At 42.0% G+C, this 17,758-nt stretch overlaps 1 protein-coding gene across 1 annotated transcript; it reads right to left on the bottom strand.

Moving 5' to 3' along the window:
- Positions 1-10,755: 10,755 nt before the first annotated feature.
- LOC103603131 lies at positions 10,756-15,763 on the bottom strand. Its single transcript, XM_008587606.1, is given in 6 exon segments — positions 10,756-10,916; positions 10,919-12,202; positions 12,205-12,352; positions 12,354-14,299; positions 14,302-15,426; positions 15,457-15,763. Coding segments are annotated over 6 exon segments (4,971 nt in total).
- Between the last annotated feature and the right edge of the window lie 1,995 nt (positions 15,764-17,758).

Here is a 17,758-nt window from a genome sequence, read left to right as displayed (position 1 = left end):
TTAGGTATATAGTTTGCAAAAATTTTCTGTCATTCTGGAGGTTGTCTTTTCACTCCATTGATTGTTTCTTTGGCTGCACAGAAGCTTTTTAGTTTGATATAATCCCATTTGTTTATTTTACCTTTTGTTGCCCATATATCTGAAGTCTTATAAAGTCTTTTCCCAGTTCTATGTTTTCTTTTAGGAGTTTTATAATTTCAAGTATTATATTGAAGTCTTGCATCCATTTTTGAATTGATTTTGGTGTATGGCGATATGTATGGGTCTAGTTTCATTCTTCTACTCATGGATATCCAATTTTCCCAGCACCATTTGCTGAAGAAGCTATCCTTTCCCCAATGAAAGTCCTTAGTGCCTTTTTCAAAGATCAGTTGGCTGTAAGTATATGGATTGATTTCTGGGTTCTCTATTCTATTCCAATGATCCATTTGCCTGTTTCTATGTCATTACCTAACCCTTTGTTGAATTAATTCCTAGATATTTTATTCTTTTGGTAGCTACTCTAAATGGGTTTGCTTTCTTGATTTCCTTTTCTGTTTGTTTGTTGCTAGTGTCTAAAAATGCTGCTGATTTTTGTGTATTTATTTTGTATCCTGCAGCTCTACCAAATTTGTTTATCAGCTCTCAGAGTATTTTGGTAGAGTTTTCAGGTTTTTCTATATATAGGATTATGTCATTGGCAAACAATTGGTCTTTTCCAATTTGGATGCTTTTTCTTTCTTTCTCTTGCCTGATTGCTCTGGCTAATACTCTGAATAATGTGTTGAATGGGAATGGTGAGGGTGGGCATCCTTGTCTTTTTACTGCTCTAATGGAAAAGCTTTTAGGGTTTCCCCATTAGAATGATGTTGGCGGTGTGTTTGTCATATATGGCTTTTATTGTGATGAGATAATTTCCTTCTATATCTAATTTGCTGAGAGTCTTAATCATGAAGGCATATTGAATTTTTTTTTTCAAAAGATGACCGGTAAGGGGATGTTAACCCTTGACTTGGTGTTGTCAGCACCATGCTCACCCAGTGAGCTAACTGGCCATCCCTATATGGGATCCGAACCCGTGGCCTTGGTGTTATCAGCACTGCACTCTCCCGAGTGAGCCACAGGCCGGCCCCTTGAATTTTGTTGAATGCCTTTTCTGCATTGAGATAAGCACATGATTTTTGTCCTTGGTTTTGTTGATGTGGTATATCACATTTATTGACTTGCATATGTTGAGCCAACCTTGTATATCTGGGATGAATCCCATTTGATCATGGTGTATAATTTTTTTGATGTGTTGCTGTAATCTGATTGCTAGTATTTTGCTGAGGATTTTTGCATCTATATTCATCAAGGATATTGGCCTATAGTTTTCTTTTTTGCTTATATCTTTATCTGGTTTTGGTATCAGGGTGGTGCTGGCCTCATAGAATGAGTTTGGGAAAATGGTTTCTGTTTCAATCTTTGGGAAAAGTTTGAAGAGAAGTGGTGTCAATTCTTCTCTAAAGGTTTGATAGAATTCATCTGTAAAGCCATCTGGTCCTGGGCTTTTCTTTGTTGGAAGATTCCTGATTACTGCTTCAGTCTTGTTGTTTGTTCTTTGTATGTTCAGGTTTTATATGTCTTCTTGATTCAGTCTTGGTAGTTTGTATGTGTCCAGAAATTTATCAGTTTACTTCAGGTTTTCAAATGTGTTGGCAAGTAGTTGTTCATAATAGTCTCTACTTATTCTTTGTATTTCTGTGGTATTGCTTGTAATGTTTGCTTTTCAATTTCTGATTATTTTATTTGGACCTTTTCTTTTTTTAGTTAATCAATGGCTTGTCTATTTTGTTCATCTTCTCAAAAAAACAATTTTTTGCTTTGTTGATCTTTTGTATCATTCTTTTGGTCTCTATTTTATTTAGTACTGCTCTGATCTTAATTATTTCTTTCCTTGTAGTAGTTTTGAGATTAGATTGTTCTTGTTTTCCTAGTTCTTTGAGATTTAATGTTAAGTTGTTTATTTGAAGTCTTTCTATTCTTTTGATGTAAGCACTTATTGTAATAAAATTCCCTCTTAGCACTGCTTTTCCAGTACCCCTTAGGTTTTGGTAAGTTGTGCCTATATTTTCTGCTCAGCTGTTCTGCCTGCTTGCCAGGGATGGGGGGCAGTGGTCCTTTATGGGTTCAGACACTGGGATCTCAGTCTTTCTCTTTGTTCTAGGCACCAGACAGCCTGGGCTGACACTCATGTGAATGTGATAGAATATAGGCAGGGCCTCCAGACAAGAGGAGTTATCACCAGGTCTGGGATAGAGGGCACTCCAGCCACGAGTTCAGCATCAAGACAGCACTGTGTTGCATCCACTCACCACAAGAAGGGTTTTCCTCTCGTTGGGGTTCCATTATGAGACTGTGCAGGAACACTGACTCCCAGCTACTTTCTGACTGGGCCTGGATCCCAGAAAGACTGGGGAATCCTCTCGTGGTGGGGATCACTGGCACTTGTTGTTGTAATGGAAACATCTGGGGTCATTTCCAGCTTACCTTCTCTTGCCTGATTGTCACCTGGTTCCTGCAGTAGCTAGAGCTAGAGACCCTGCTCTGCTCTCTATTGTGCCACTCTCGTCTTCCATACTTCACAAGGATTTTGTCACTTTTCTGGTGCTTACAGCATATTTCTTTAGCCATTATGGTCAAATATATTTGTTCATCTGTTGTTTTGGGCTCTTTTTGTTGGGATTGACTAGTGCCAGACCTCTGTAGTTGAACATCATGAGAAAAACACCACACATAAAATTAACCATCACACACTACGAGGTGTGATGTTTCATTAGCCAATATTAAAGTTGGGGTAATTAAGATAAGAAAGTTCAAGTTGCAGTTCAGAAGGCTGATAGAAAAATATTGAATGTTTGATCTCAATCTGGATCTTTCTATTTTTGAATCCTGCATTGTTAATAACTGTTTCATTATGTATAACATGTTTTATGTATTATGATATGATTAATAACCATTTATGATATATGATTTATGATAATAAAATACATTCTAAATTTGCACAACATAAATCTCTTTAATAAGGTGATAGCTATTTCCTCACAGAAACTAAATTTGTAGTGTAAAAGTCTTCTATCCCTTTGTTAGTTCAGAAAAATAAACATCTCTAAGTACAAAGCCAACTCCCTTTTGATATTTTTTTAGTTCACACAGTTCCAGGCAGCAGTGTCTAGTTAGATATCTGATTCTTTTCAGTAACTGTAGCCTGAACTGTCCTCTCAAGGAGTTAAAGTTGTTTATTTAGCACCATTAACACATTTCAAATTGCATTATTCACTCAACTCTAAATGTATGTGTCTTGTTTTTCCAAGAAGATAAACAGAATGCATAAGGCTTGCGGTACCTATTACTCCTGCTGCAGCAACCACCAATCTCAGTACCAGTTTGCTATTAGAGTAGTGTTTCTCCCACAAAAGCACTAGTGGCACAATATGACAAACATTAAAATTTTGAACAACATCAATGCTATGAATTATAGACATAACCGAGTTTTATTTTAGAGTTTTATTTTACTTTATATAAAATATAAAGCAAATAGGTAGAGAAAAAAAATCAGCTTTGTTGAGGTTTGGGTCAATCTATGCCAGTTTTCCAAAGTGTAGCACCTGTGGCCTGAAACTCATTTAGGATTAATCTCTCATTATGAGTTTCATTGCAACAAAACCACTCAAATCCTGAAATGAGAGAATTAATATCTAATATAATTTGTCTTCTTTCTGTAAGGGAAAAATAAAACACTGAATTTTTGAAAAAATATCATTAGACTTTTCTAAGGGTTCTACCTTCCTTTTAGTGTTCTTTCTGCACACATAAACCTCCATTCTTTTTATTCTCTTCTTTGCCCCTCTACATCCCTGACACTTCATTGTTGAATTAGGAGGTGACCCAGTTTAGGAATACCACTTTAGCTTTTCCTTCAGCAGTGTAGTCTATGTCGCAGCTAGAACTGCTCCAGAATAAATTCATGGTTATATGTGAAATTTTATGCTCCAGCAGGATTTTAAGCCTTTCTTGATACTAAATTATCTGGAATTACTTAAATCTATTATTTCTTCCAGCAGAGAAACCCCTCGACTGATTTCTACTAAATAATTTACTTTTCTTCCCCCATTTCCTCCAGTCCTGATCCCTCATTCTCTATCCTTCACAGGCTTTTTTTTTTTTTGTCAAATAAATTCTCTTGAGCATCTAATTACATCTTGGCATATACTTATTAAGGAACCCAAACCAGCACACTAGCTATGTAAACATCCTCAAGTTAATTAAACTCTCATTTCTCAACAAAGAAAAGGGTTGAGGATAATAATAGATCAAACATTCTAAAATTGTTGAGGATTAAATGTGAAAAGGATTGTAAAGATATAGTGTCCAAGTGTGAGCTAACAGTATAATGCACACCAAACTGAAAGGTATCCTGAGAAAAAGATGGCATGGCTTACTAGGAGTTTATCATCATCATCATCATCATCATCATCATCATCATCATTATTATATTGATGAGTGATTATTTATAAAGATTGGCTGGAGTATCAATCCATCTGAGTTCTATGCATCTGTTTTCTCTGCATCTTGGGGTGGGGGAGAGTTGAGACTTATAAATGACTCAGAGACAAAAGTGAAGCTATGCCAAAAAAAGACAGGCTGCAGAAGTGCAAGATTCCCAGGTGCTCCACAGCCTCCTGTTGCTTGTCTTTGGTGTTGCCAGTGTCATTCCCATTATCTTATGAGCATAGCATTTTGTTCCTGTCCCTCCCTCAGTTGCTAATTGACTTGTGTGGGGGGAAAAATTGTTACTATAGAAGCCAGAGCCTCAAAAGCCATGAAGATGGAGTGAGTTCTGACCAGCATTCCTACCTACAGTGAGAACAAAATGAATGAAAGTTATCTTCTTTACAGCTGCCATGCTCATCACCCCCTTCTTTTGTTCTCATCCTCCTCTTCTTTTTCCTCCTCCTCCTATTTCTCCTCTTGTTTTTTCTTTTGTTCACTTTATCATCATATTTGGAGAATACAAAGTGGTAAGAAACAGTGGAGTTTCAAAAAGTATAATTTGGGAAAGAAAAGAGAATGCTTGGGAAACACACGAAGTTATGCTTAATGATGAAAGTAATAAATAATAACAAATACCATTCACTGAACATTTACTCTAGCCCAAATAATAGTAAGGTACTTAAAAGCATTATCATCATTTAATTTTCACAATAACCTATAATATAGTTATTGTTATCTTCATTTTAGGAAGGCAGAGGCAAAATTTGAGAAGTTAAGTAAGTACCTTATGAACACACAGCTGATAATGAGATAATGAGACCCGGTTTGAATCCATGATTTGTGACTTGATGCTTATGCCTTTTCTACACATTTAGGACTAATCATTGAGAAGAAAAGTAGACAAAAAGGCAAATGGAGAAAAAAGGCAAAGGACATTAGAGAAGGGTGAAGGAAGGAGAAAAAAGAAAACATAGGAATTGTGTGGGATGATACACACAAAAAATGGCCAGGGTGGGAGAAGGCAAAGAAGAAAAGGTTCATTTGTGGCCAAAATTGTTTTGTCCTGGTGATCATATTAGTTTTCCATTGTACCAGGAAGTGAGCTCCTGATGAGTCTTTCTGTATCATTTCTCACATTCCAGTGAAATGATTAGGGCACTCAGAAGGCAGGAGCTAAATTGGTGCCATCTTTCCTTTCTCTCTCCAGCTCTGTATGTTATTGCTACCTGGTACGGTCTTGAAGGAGAGTCAGATGTATGACTGTGACACCATAAAGAGCTCTTTACCAGCCATTATAGGCAACAGAAAGGAGCTGTGAAAGAAATGAATTCAGTACAATGAATGTCAAAATGTAAATAGCACATCCAACCCAAGGAGCTTATTATCTAGTAAAAACGAATAACCTCAAAATGTGTCCTTGTTTAAGAAAGCTTCAGGGTCAGTTTGAGGTTGGGGACAGGGCCAGAAAACTGCTTTTGAAAATAATAACTTTATAACATGAAGTGTCTACTATGTTACTGACACTATGTTGTGCTTTTCCTATATAGATGCTTCTATAGGGCCTACGTTAGTGTCTGTTAAAATTCTTTCAAAGCAAAAAGTCTTATACTGAAGATCAGGCTGTGTGTCACATAAAGTAGGAGGCGCTCCTGCTTTTCCCTGTCCTCCTTCCATGACCTCTGAGTCATATACTCAGAATCCCTGGGATTTTGCATAATCCGGTGGGAAATTACTGCCCTTAGTTACATCATCACAGAAGCTATGGATGATGACCATGTGATTAATGGCTTAAAATATCATAAATTCCACATAACACATTTGAATATGCATTCAGGGCTTCAGACTCTAAAACCCAAGAAAGAACATTGAGTCAGACTTTTGGGCTTCAAAGAAAATTGCTGTGAATGGAATGTCCCCTCCAAATTTATTAAAGCTTGGCCCCATTGTAACAGTGTTAAGAGGGTGGGAAATCTGATTATGGTATTTGAGAGGTGGGGTCTTTAAGAGGTGATTGGACCGTGAGGACTGTGCCCTTGTGAGTATATTAATCCATTCTTAAAGCAATGAGTTAATGGTTTAATGGGTTATCAGATAGTGACTCTGATGGTTTTATAAGAAGAGCAAGGGAGCACATTAACTCTCTTTCTCATACCATCCTTGCCATGTGACTCCCTGTGTTGCCATAGGACTCTGTAGAAGAGTCCTACCAAGAAGACAATCCTTACCAGACATGTTTTCTAGCCCTTGGACGTCCAAGCCTCCAAAACAGTAAGAAATAAATTTCATTTCTTTATAAATTATCCAGTTTTAGGTGTTTAATTATAAGCAACAGAAAATGGACTAATGCAGAAATATTTATGGACTAAGTGGTGGGACTGATAAAAACAGAGGTTGGAAATGTTCTCAATACACACTGATCAGGCAAAGTACGGGATAGGGAAGTTGGTGCTGGCTGCAGGGCCCTCTTTCCTGACTATTGGGACTAATTCTGGAGAATAATACAGAAGAACAACTGGTTGGGTAAGGAATCAAGGTTTAAAGCCTTTTCCTATAGTGCAAACAGCAGGATTTTGTTGTTTTTGTTGCATTTTCTACATATATGTCTCTCCATAAAAATAGATTGCTTTTAACCCTTATGCACTGTTAGGGAGATTTCTAGTGTGTCACAACTTTCTAAGGGTTTGAGACACCTCTCCATTTATTTTCTCCTCCTGCTCTCATTCATAACTAACATCACTGATAAAATGTGACTCTGTTGGCCTTGGACTAGTCCTCATAGAAACCATCTGTTCATCAGATGAGGACAAGGTAATAAATGACCAAATATTGACCATCCCTATTTACAGTGTTTTCTTTACTGCTTCTTATATTGGTGTTACTATTTATTTGTATGTCTTTCTCCCCAACTTGATTGTGAGCCCTCAAAAGATAGTACCCTCGGGCAGGCCCGTGGCTCACTCGGGAGAGTGCGGTGCTGATAACACCAAGGCCCCGGGTTCGGATTCCATATAGGGATGGCCGGTTAGCTCACTGAGTGAGTGTGGTGCTGACAACACCAAGTCAAGGGTTAAGATCCCCTTACCGGTCATCTTTAAAAAAAAAAAAAAAAAAAGATAGTACCCTCATCTTTATTTGTCACTACTTACTAATCATATGTTCCCCACCCACCAGTCTAGAATATAATTTGCATGCAGGTGGAAATGTCTTTGCCTTATTCATTACTTTTACCCCCAGCTCCTAGTATGTTGCATGCACATACTCAATAAATAGATGATAAGACACTGTCTCTGGATCTGTTTCTCATGTTTCTTTTTCTTCTTTAGAAAACCAATTGCAGAAGGTATATTTGTCAACCATTTATTTTATCACATTTCTGTATATTCCTGTATACAGCTTGTTTCTGAAAAGATTTTCTCATATATTTTATTTAACCATATACATATAAAGCTAAACCTGATCAACTTCCCCTTATAGTAAGGGGCTATCAACTAAGAGCTAAAATCTAAAGTACTTGAATCAAGAATCCCTTAAAGAATAATGAAAAACTAGGCAGTGATGATGATGTTCATATGTCACAAAAGTAGTTTCCTAACTTCCCTACACAGGATTTGTAAGACTGGCCTGAAAGCATGAATCTTATTTGTTGGGAAGGCTCATCTCGCAAAGACCAGGAGGCAGAGATTGATGCAATCTGCAGGAGGTTTTTATTTCCAGCAAGCTGGGGTCACTCAGCATTCAAGACATAAGCGACCCCGAATTTACAATACAAGCAGCTTTTATACAGTTCTTTTTTGAACAGATTATGTGATAGGATCAATTGTTGGTTATCTGTGGCGCCTTTAGATTTTCAGGTGGGCTTTAGCTGGTGCCTTTTAGATTTACGGGTGGGCTTTAGCAGGCAGGAAACCCATAGCACATTTCTCAATTGTTTATCTTTCCCAGGTCCTGGCTAGGTGGCCTTTAGATAAGGAACCAGTTATTTCCTGGAACCAGTGGGGGCTATTAATGTTTAGTGTGCTTGGGTGTGACCTTTGTTATGGCCCCTTAGAAGCCGCTTTTATGGCCCCTTTTAGAAGCTGCTTTGCTTAAGCATTTGTTACAAGACTGCATACATTAAGGTTATATTTTTCTACTATTCTACTACAATTTTCTATGTCCCCCTACATTACAATTTGTGCAGTCTACAGACAATAGTGCAGATTAAAGTTACATTTTTATAACAATTTCCCCCCTTTTTCTCTGGTGCGTATTTCAATCATGAAATACTTGTCCCTTATTGATTTAGTTCTCGGTATTGTTGTCTTAGCATCATAATTTGGACGGTACCAACATGGTCTTTAATGAAAGCCACTAGACGATTCAAAATGCAGGGACCAAGAGTTAAAATCATCACTAAAATAATTAACGGTCCTAATAAGCTGGACACAAGAGTTGTGAGCCAAGGGGAGGAGTTAAACCAGGATTCAAACCATCCTTGTGTTTGTTCTCTTTTTCTTTTGGCCAAGACTTCTCTAATTTTGGCCATGGAGTCTTTAATAACTCCTGAGTGGTCAATGTAAAAAATAACATTCTTCTCGTAACGCGGCACAGAGCCCACCCTGCTGAAGGAACAAGAGGTCTAGTCCCCTTCTGTTTTGTAGGACCACCTCAGAGAGGGAAGTGAGGGACTCTTGTAACTTGGCAATAGAATTTTCTATTTCTTTAATATCAGCATCGATAGCTACCTGCAAACTTTGGTAATTCTGATGCTGAATAACTAGAGCTGAGGCTCCTGTTACTGCCCCAGCTGCTCCTAATCCCAGGCCTAGGAGGACAGAGAGCGTAATACTTAAAGGCTCTCTTTTAGTCTGATAGTTTTCATTATTTTTATCCCAATGAGATAATAGCTCCTCGTAGGGATGGTAAATGAGCCGAGGCAGCAGCTGAACTAAAACACAAAAATCCTGGGTTTCTTTCAAGACCGTTGAGCTAACACAGGGTGTAATTCTGGTAGCACACGCCCACCACCCTCCCTGGGGGGGCAACAGATAAGTGTCATCCGGCCACTTAGTTAGGTTAAGTGTTTGATTACACAGCTGGCTGTGTGAGGAGGGGACTCTTCCCACACATGTTCCTTGCTCTGTAACTGCTGACAGAGTGAGCTTAACTTGCTGCTGCTGCCAACGACATTTAGAGACATTTGTTGTTGTTTTAATTCTATTTCTGAAGGCTATTCCTTCATAGTACGGGGGAGTGACGTCATAGCACAGCCAACAGGAGCGAGTAGCATTGGGGTTGGTATTATTCAAGACCTTGAAGGCTTCAGAAATTATTCGGAATAGCCCAGATTGTTCTTGAAGTTCAGGTTTGAGAGGCTCAGGCTTTTTCTTTTGTGGCCTGGCTTTGGACCTTTTAGTGGGGGCTATGGACTCTGGTCGGGTACCCAGGGGTGCTGAAGTAATCTTTGGCCTGACCACTTGAGGTTTCACTGGAGCTAAATATTTATTTGGGCCCACGGCGGTGTACTGAAGTTCTACTTTAAGCTTGATAGTGAACAATAGCCCATCATCGTACCTTTCTTTATGAAACCTTAAACCCCATGTAAATCCTTTGTCCCATCCACTAGCCTTTTTTCCTGCTTCTGTGAAAGACACTCTGAGGGGGTGACACCACCCATTGCAGGTAGGGACTTGGGTCCACCAAAAGTTGTTGATTCCCGATCGGCCTGGCCACCCTACAGCAGGGGGGGAGGGGTGGGTATAATTAGCAGTTACCTTTATATAGTCCCAGGAGGACGAAGGACGCCAATATGTGTCTCCCATTGTCTCGCAGCCCCAGTCTTTGCAGAAAAATTCTGCTTTGCTCCCACACCGATAGTTTAGTGCTCTGCTACGGTGGAACCCAGGGCACACATAGAATGTGAGGGTACTCAGCATGCTCCTTCACGTTGCTGTAGAGCAACCCCCCCATGGATCAAGCCCATGGCGCTCCCAGGGGGAGGGAATAAAAGGGGGCCTGCGAGTGTCAAAGTATCCTTCTAGATCCCAGTTGCCTGAGGCTCCTAGAGCCAGTTTACACACATCTGGAAATAAGTCTGGCCACCAGGCTCCTGTAGTTACTTTGGACTGACTCCAGATCGTATCTCCCACCCCATTTATAACATACCAAGTGAAATTTTTAGGAACATGTGGGCTGTCAGCTCCTGTGCCCCGGAAGAGAATGGCTAGACATAAGAGAAACAAGAGAGTTTTCATCTTATCACAGTTAAGGTGTCTGAACAATTTTCAGTCTTAAGGGGTGCTCTTTGGCACTCTGGACTCTCCAGGTGGTGCTCCTCTGTCCTTGGTCCTCTGGTGGCGCAGGTTTCACGTGCGAGGCGTGGACCCAAGCGGAGATCCCGTCTACCTTCACAGCTGTCGGGGTGTTAGGAGCACTAAGTAAGGTCCTTTCCAGCGAGGCTCCAGGGTCCGGGAACAATGCCGTCTGACGTAGACTGTGTCCCCAACCTGGAACTGATGAGAAACTTTAGGGGTCCCAGGCTCATAAGCAGCTGCCAGCTGTGTCCAAACTTCTTTCTGTATGGCTTGGAGTCCTTTCAACCTGGCATATAAGTCACGGTTACTGTGGCAAGTGGGTTCAAAAGCATCCCCCAGCAAAGTCAAGGGGGCAGGAGCACCATAGGGAATCTTAAAGGGGGTCAGGTTGAACCAGGAGGGGGTGTTCCTAACTCTGAACAGGGCTAAGGGAAGGAGCAAAACCCAGTCTATGCCAGTCTCTATGGTTAATTTGGTCAGAGTCTCTTTTAGAGTTCTGTTCCTCCTTTCTACCTGTCCTGAACTCTGGGGTCTGTAAATGCAATGTAATTTCCAATCGACCCCTAATTGTCTGGCCACTCCCTGGCTTACCTTGGCAACGAAGGCAGGTCCATTATCAGACCTGATTACCCTGAGCACCCCGAAACGTGGAAAGATTTCTTCTAGGATTTTCTTGACCATGACGGTGGCTGTTTCTTGTTTGGTTGGGAATGCTTCTACCCATCCGAAGAAGGTGTCTATAAAAACTAGGAGATACTTGTAACCATATCTGTCTGGTTTAATTTCTGTAAAGTCTACTTCCCAATACATCCCTGGTCTGTCTCCTCTGAGTCTTCTACCAGGGCCCGCTGTATTCTTACAGACATCTACTTTTTGACAGGGCACACAGCTTTTAACTATCTGTTCTGCTAACTGTTTTAGCCCTATGATATGATATTTTGATTTTAGGGCAGTCTGGACCAATTTGTTTACTCCCAGATGAGTCCATTGATGCATCTGTTTGACCATGATGCGTGCTTGTTCTTGTGGCAAGATAGGCTTGCCTGATGCTGCATACCAGCGCCCCTTTTCCTGTTCAAAGTGGTTATTAGAGTCCCTTGAGACCACCGCTACATCCTCAGCAGAGTATTTAAATTTGGGCTTTTCTAGCTTAGGGATGTCAACTAACAGAATGGGCGTGGACCTATTGGCTGCTGTCCTTGCTTCAGAATCAGCCAAGTTGTTTCCCTTGGCAATGGGGGAATCCCCCTTCTGGTGACCTGGGCAGTGTATAATACTCACTTTTAGCGGTCGGTGAAGGGCTTCCAGCAGGGCTATGATCTCTTTCTTGTTTTTGATTTCTTTTTCTCCCAAGGTTAGCAGACCCCGCTGTTGATAGATAGCGCCGTGCACATGGCAGTGGCAAAGGCACACCTGCTGTCCGTGCAGATGTTGATCTTTTTGCCTTCTCCCAGCTCAAGGGCTTTTGTGAGGGCGATGAGTTCTGCCATTTGGGTGGATGTTCCTGCAGGTAGGGCCTGAGCCCATATCAGGTGTTGGCTATCATCCAACTATAGCGGCCCATGCCTTTCTTATTCCTTCTTCCAGGAAGCTGCTGCCATCTGTAAACCAGGTGGCTTCGGCGTCTGTCAGGGGCTGATCCGACAAGTCTTTCTGCCATCCATGCACTTCAGCAAGCACTTGTTGACAATCATGGATAGGCGGGTCGAGGTCTGGGTCCAGCAGCAGTGTGGCTGGATTCAAGCTCACCGGCGGAGCAAAAGTAACCCGGTCTGAATTCAGTAACGGAGTCTGATAGTGAGTCATATGAGCATTTGTGAGCCGGCGGTCGGGGGGCTGGCGGACAACACTCTCTAAAGCATGAGGTGCTGAGATTACTAAATTCTGCCCCATAGTCAATTTGTCAGCATCTTTTACTAGGACAGCAACTGCCGCTACAATCCTTAGGCAGGCTGGCCACCCTGCGGTTACTGGGTCGAATTTCTTAGACAGGTACACTACCGGTCTTTTCCAGGGCCCCAGTCTTTGAGTCAGGACCCCTTTTGCAATTCCCTTATTTTCTGCCACGTATAGATGGAAAGGCTTAGTTCCATCAGGGAGACCCAGAGCCAGCGCAGACATTAAGGCCATCTTAATGTTATCAAAAGCCTGTTGCTCTTTTTCTCCCCACTTAAAGGGCCGACTGTCTTTAGTGAGGGGATAGAATGGAGCTGCCATCTCAGCAAAGCCAGGTATCCACAGGCGGCAAAACCCAGCAGTACCTAAAAATTCTCTGACTTGCCTTGGGTTAGAGGGCGGCGGGATGTGAAACACTGTCTCTTTCCTGGCCTCAGACAACCATCTTTTTCCATCTTTAAGTAGGTACCCCAGGTAACTGACCTGTCGCTTGCAGATCTGGGCCTTTTTGGCAGAGGCTCAATAGCCTTGTTCTCCCAGCTCTGTGAGGAGATGCTTCGTTCCTTCTAGACACTGTTCTTCGTCAGCCGCTGCCAGGAGGAGGTCATCTACATACTGCAACAGAGTTACCTGGGGGTTAGAGGCCCGGAACATGGCCAAGTCCTGGTGGAGGGCCTCATCAAAGATGGTGGGCGAGTTTTTGAATCTTTGAGGCAGGCGGGTCCAGGTGAGTTGCCCCGCTAGGCCATTCTCAGGATCTTTCCACTCGAAAGCAAAGTAATCTTGACTTTTCACGGTCAGTGGCAAAGAGAAGAATGCATCTTTGAGATCCAGTACTGAATACCAGGTCCTCTCTGGAGGTAAAGAACTTAAAAGATTATAGAGATTAGGGATGGAGGCATGGAGATCAGCCACGCATTTGTTTACCTCTCAGAGATCTTGGACTGGTTGATAGTCATTAGTCCCAGGTTTCTGAACTGGCAGCCAGGGCGTGTTCCACACTGATTGGCACTTCTGTAGGATTCCCAGCTGAAGCAAGTGGGCAATGTGGGGCTGAATGCCTTCATGTGCTTCTTGGGACATCGGGTATTGTCGGACAGCTATAGGGCTAGCTTGAGCCTTTAGTTCTACATGGATGGGGGGCCGGTTCTTAGCTTTCCCTATTCCGGCTGTTTCTTCCCATGCCTGGGGGTAGTTTTCTAACCACCAGTCCATCTGCCCAGTTTCTTGCTTGTGCTTTTCAAACAATTGGTATTCATCTTCTAACCTAAGGGTTAGTACCTGGAGAGGCTTCCCTTGCCGATTTAGCACTCGAGGTCCCTCGGGGTCAAAATGAATTTGAGCACCTATTTTGGTGAGGGGATCTCTTCCCAGCAATGGGTAGGGGCACTCAGGAATGACTATGAATGAGTGGGTTACGTGGCCCATGCCTAGGTCCACTGTTCTTCGGGTAGTCCATGAGTACTGTTTGTACCCTGTAGCCCCTTGTACGCATGACTTCTTCTCGAGAAGAGGTCCATTTGCTTGTAGCAGTACTGAATTTTTGGCTCCAGTGTCTACCATGAACTGAATAGGCTTCCCCTCCACTTTAAGAGTTAATCACTGTCTTCCTGCAAAGTTAGGGTTTTGGGGGCTTGAGGCTCTTTCTTCTTCTTAGGGCAATTCCATACCCAATGTCCTCTCTTCCTACAGTAAGCACATTGATCCTTTGCCAGGGGTCCCTTCTTATTGCTTGGCATCATCTTATTAGGCTCTCTGGTTTCCCTAACTACAGCGGCCAGAAGTCTGTGTAAGTTTTTCTCTTGACGCTTTTCTCTCTTAATTTCTTTAGCTTCCTCTGACTCTCTGTTATGATAAACCTTTTCAGCCACGTGCACTAATTCTCTTAATGACTTATCTTGCAACCCTTCGAGCTTTTGCAGCTTCTTTCTGATGTCCCTGCTAGACTGATCAATAAAGGTAACTGTCACTGTAGCCTTATGCTCTCCACTACCAGGGTCATATGGGGTAAAGCGATGGAATGCCTCCATGCGTCTTTCTAGAAATGCTGATGGAGACTCCTCGGGCCCCTGGGTTATCTCTCTCACCTTAGTCAGATTGCTGGGGCATTTTGCTGCCCCTCTGAGACCTGCCATTAGAGCGTGGCGATAGACTTTTAGGTGCTCCCTACCTTCAGTCGAGTTGAAGTCCCAGTTTGGTCTGATCAATGGGAACCCTGCATCTATAACGTCAGGAAGGAGAGTAGGTCGCCCATCAGCCCCTGGCACATTCTTTCGAGCTTCAAGGAGGATTCGTTGCCTCTCCTCCGTGGTGAACAGGACCTGTAAAAGCTGCTGGCAATCGTCCCAGGTGGGCTGATGAGTAAACAGGAGAGATTCTACGAGGTTAGTGAGACCTTGAGGGTTTTCAGAGAAAGGGGGATTCTGAGATTTCCAATTGTAAAGATCAGAGGAAGAAACAGGCCAGTACTGCAAGGGCTGATTGCCTTCTTCATCAGGGGGGCCGTAAGCCCACAGGGGGAAGACAGGGACAGCATCTGAAGGGGCCACCCGTTTACTGCATGTCCCTTGAGCTGGCCCTCTCTCCAGTTCATTCTCTGATGGGCCCTCCTGTGGTGGAGCAGACTGTCGGGCTGCCTGTGATCGAAAAGAAGGGAGGTAGGGAGGGGGGTCAGAAAGAAGCCAGTCCGGGTCAGTGGATGGCAGGATCTCAGGTTTCTTTCTTACTTCTCAGAGAGCAAATATACCCATTGAACCTGTTAAGGGAACAAAGGGACAGATCCAGGAAGGAGGATCTGTGACTAAATCTTCCCAGACAATAATATAAAATGTCTGTTCTGGGAGATGTTCAGAATTAAAAATTTTTCTTTTTACTGCTGTGATCAGCGGCAGAGAAAAGGAACCATCTGCTGGCCATCCAAGTTGGAAATCTGGCCACTCCTCAGAACAAAGCATTACCCATTTATTCCTTTTAATTGGCATAGACAAATCATCAGCTCTGGATTTCACATCAGTCCAGTGTTTCAGAGTCAGACTCAAAGGAGTTGAGACAGTTTGCTCCATGTCACCCCAGACCCCCGTCAGTCACACACACACACACACCAGACAGACAAGAAACAAAACACTGATGCACTCCTGCCACGAGTGCTACAACCAGATTATCAGAAAAACTTGGGAGGGGTCTCTTTCTTAGAGATCTCCTATGGAGCCGAACCTGTTTGTCTCCTACAAAGTAGTCTGGAGTGTCCTATGGGACTCCTGTGGCTGTGGTGTGCCGGCACATCTGCCACGTCACTTGACCACTACAGACAGATGGCTCTGCCTCGGAGCCTCAGAGAATCCAAAACCAGATCGGTGTTTCCATCCTGGAGACACCAAGAAATGCAAAACCAGATTACAGTAAACAACAGAGGAAACTCAAAGACAGACACAGCAGACAGACAGAGACAACAGCGGTACCTGCGCTCGAGCAATCCTCCATTCTCTAGCCTCTGGTCCCGGAGAGAGCCAATTCCCGGAGAGAGCCGCTTCCTGGCCAATGCACCAAAATGTAAGACTGGCCCAAAAGTGTGAATCTTATTTGTTGGGAAGGCTCATCTCGCAAAGACCAGGAGGCAGAGATTGATGCAATCCACAGGAGGTTTTTATTTCCAGCAAGCTGGGGTCACTCAGCATTCAAGACATAAGCGACCCCGAATTTACAATACAAGCAGCTTTTATACAGTTCTTTTTTGAACAGTTCTTGTGATAGGATCAGTTATTGGTTATCTGTGGCGCCTTTAGATTTTCAGGTGGGCTTTAGCTGGTGCCTTTTAGATTTATGGGTGGGCTTTAGCAGGCTGGCACCCCATAGCACATTTCTCAATTGTTTATCTTTCCCAGGGCCTGGCTAGATGGCCTTTAGATAAGGAACTAGTTATTTCCTGAAACCGGTGGGGGCTAATAATGTTTAGTGTACTCGGGCCTGACCTTTGTTATGGCCCCTTAGAAGCTGCTTTTATGGCCCCTTTTAGAAGCTGCTTTGCTTAAGCATTTGTTATAAGACTGCATATATTAAGGTTATATTTTTCTACAATTCTACTACAATTTTCTATGCCCCCCTACATTACACTTTGTGCAGTCTACAGACAATAGTGCAGATTAAAGTTACATTTTTATAACAATTTCCAACAGATTTCTGATGTTATAGTCATATTTGGATGAGATATAAAAATAGGATTACTTCTCTTCCTTTCTCTCTTCCTCACTTCCACAATCCTATGAATTTCTTTCAAATAGACACTAATCCCATTTTAATGGAGACCATGCATTAGAATATTTAATAGCCTGCATTGGAGTATTTAATAGTCTGAAGGAGCCTCTGACATTTTTGATGAAAGCTAGATGGAAAGGCATAATCCAAATCTCAGTGGAATTTTCCACTTAGGATCCAGGACATCTGTTATCTTCTTTCTTTGCTTCCTTGGATTTATGCTTAGGTTTTGTTGTTTTGTTTTAACATAAATAAATAAACTATGTATCCCATTTTATCTCAGTGTCTTGCTAGCAAATACTGAGGTGAATGCTCTATTTTTTTTTTTTTTAATTTCCATTCAGTTTACGTTTTTACAGGGAAGTTACACTTTCTCAAATTGCTTTCTTCCTAAGGGCTTTATTACCATAGTAAATTTTAAGTGAAGGGTGCCTACTACTTGCTAGCTATTCCCCTAAGAATTACTTGTAGCTCCTGTAATCAATAGTAGCAGCAAGAAACATACCTAAAGGAGGTTGTGCTTGTTGATAAGAGGTTAGGGCTTATGAGGTAAGGCAAACATTTCAGATATCAAACAGATGCTTTGAAATGGAGATGTAATTCATTTGTGTGTTAATCAGTATAAACAGTTTTATTATTGTATGAGCCTCAGGATGAAATTACCAATTTCATTTACTGAAAGATGCTGCCTTATAAACTGTTAGATACAAAAGATCAGGTGCACATTGGATTTTGCTCTTGGCTGGGCTTCTGTCAGTTAATTTCGATGAGGACTTAATGCACTTATTCATCCTTCTTGTAAATTA

Source organism: Galeopterus variegatus, unplaced genomic scaffold, assembly GCF_000696425.1.
Source record: "Galeopterus variegatus unplaced genomic scaffold, G_variegatus-3.0.2 Scaffold4464, whole genome shotgun sequence".
Lineage (NCBI taxonomy): Eukaryota > Metazoa > Chordata > Mammalia > Dermoptera > Cynocephalidae > Galeopterus > Galeopterus variegatus.
The sequence above is the reverse complement of the archived record's forward strand: the minus strand, read 5'-3'. Positions and strand labels throughout refer to the sequence as shown.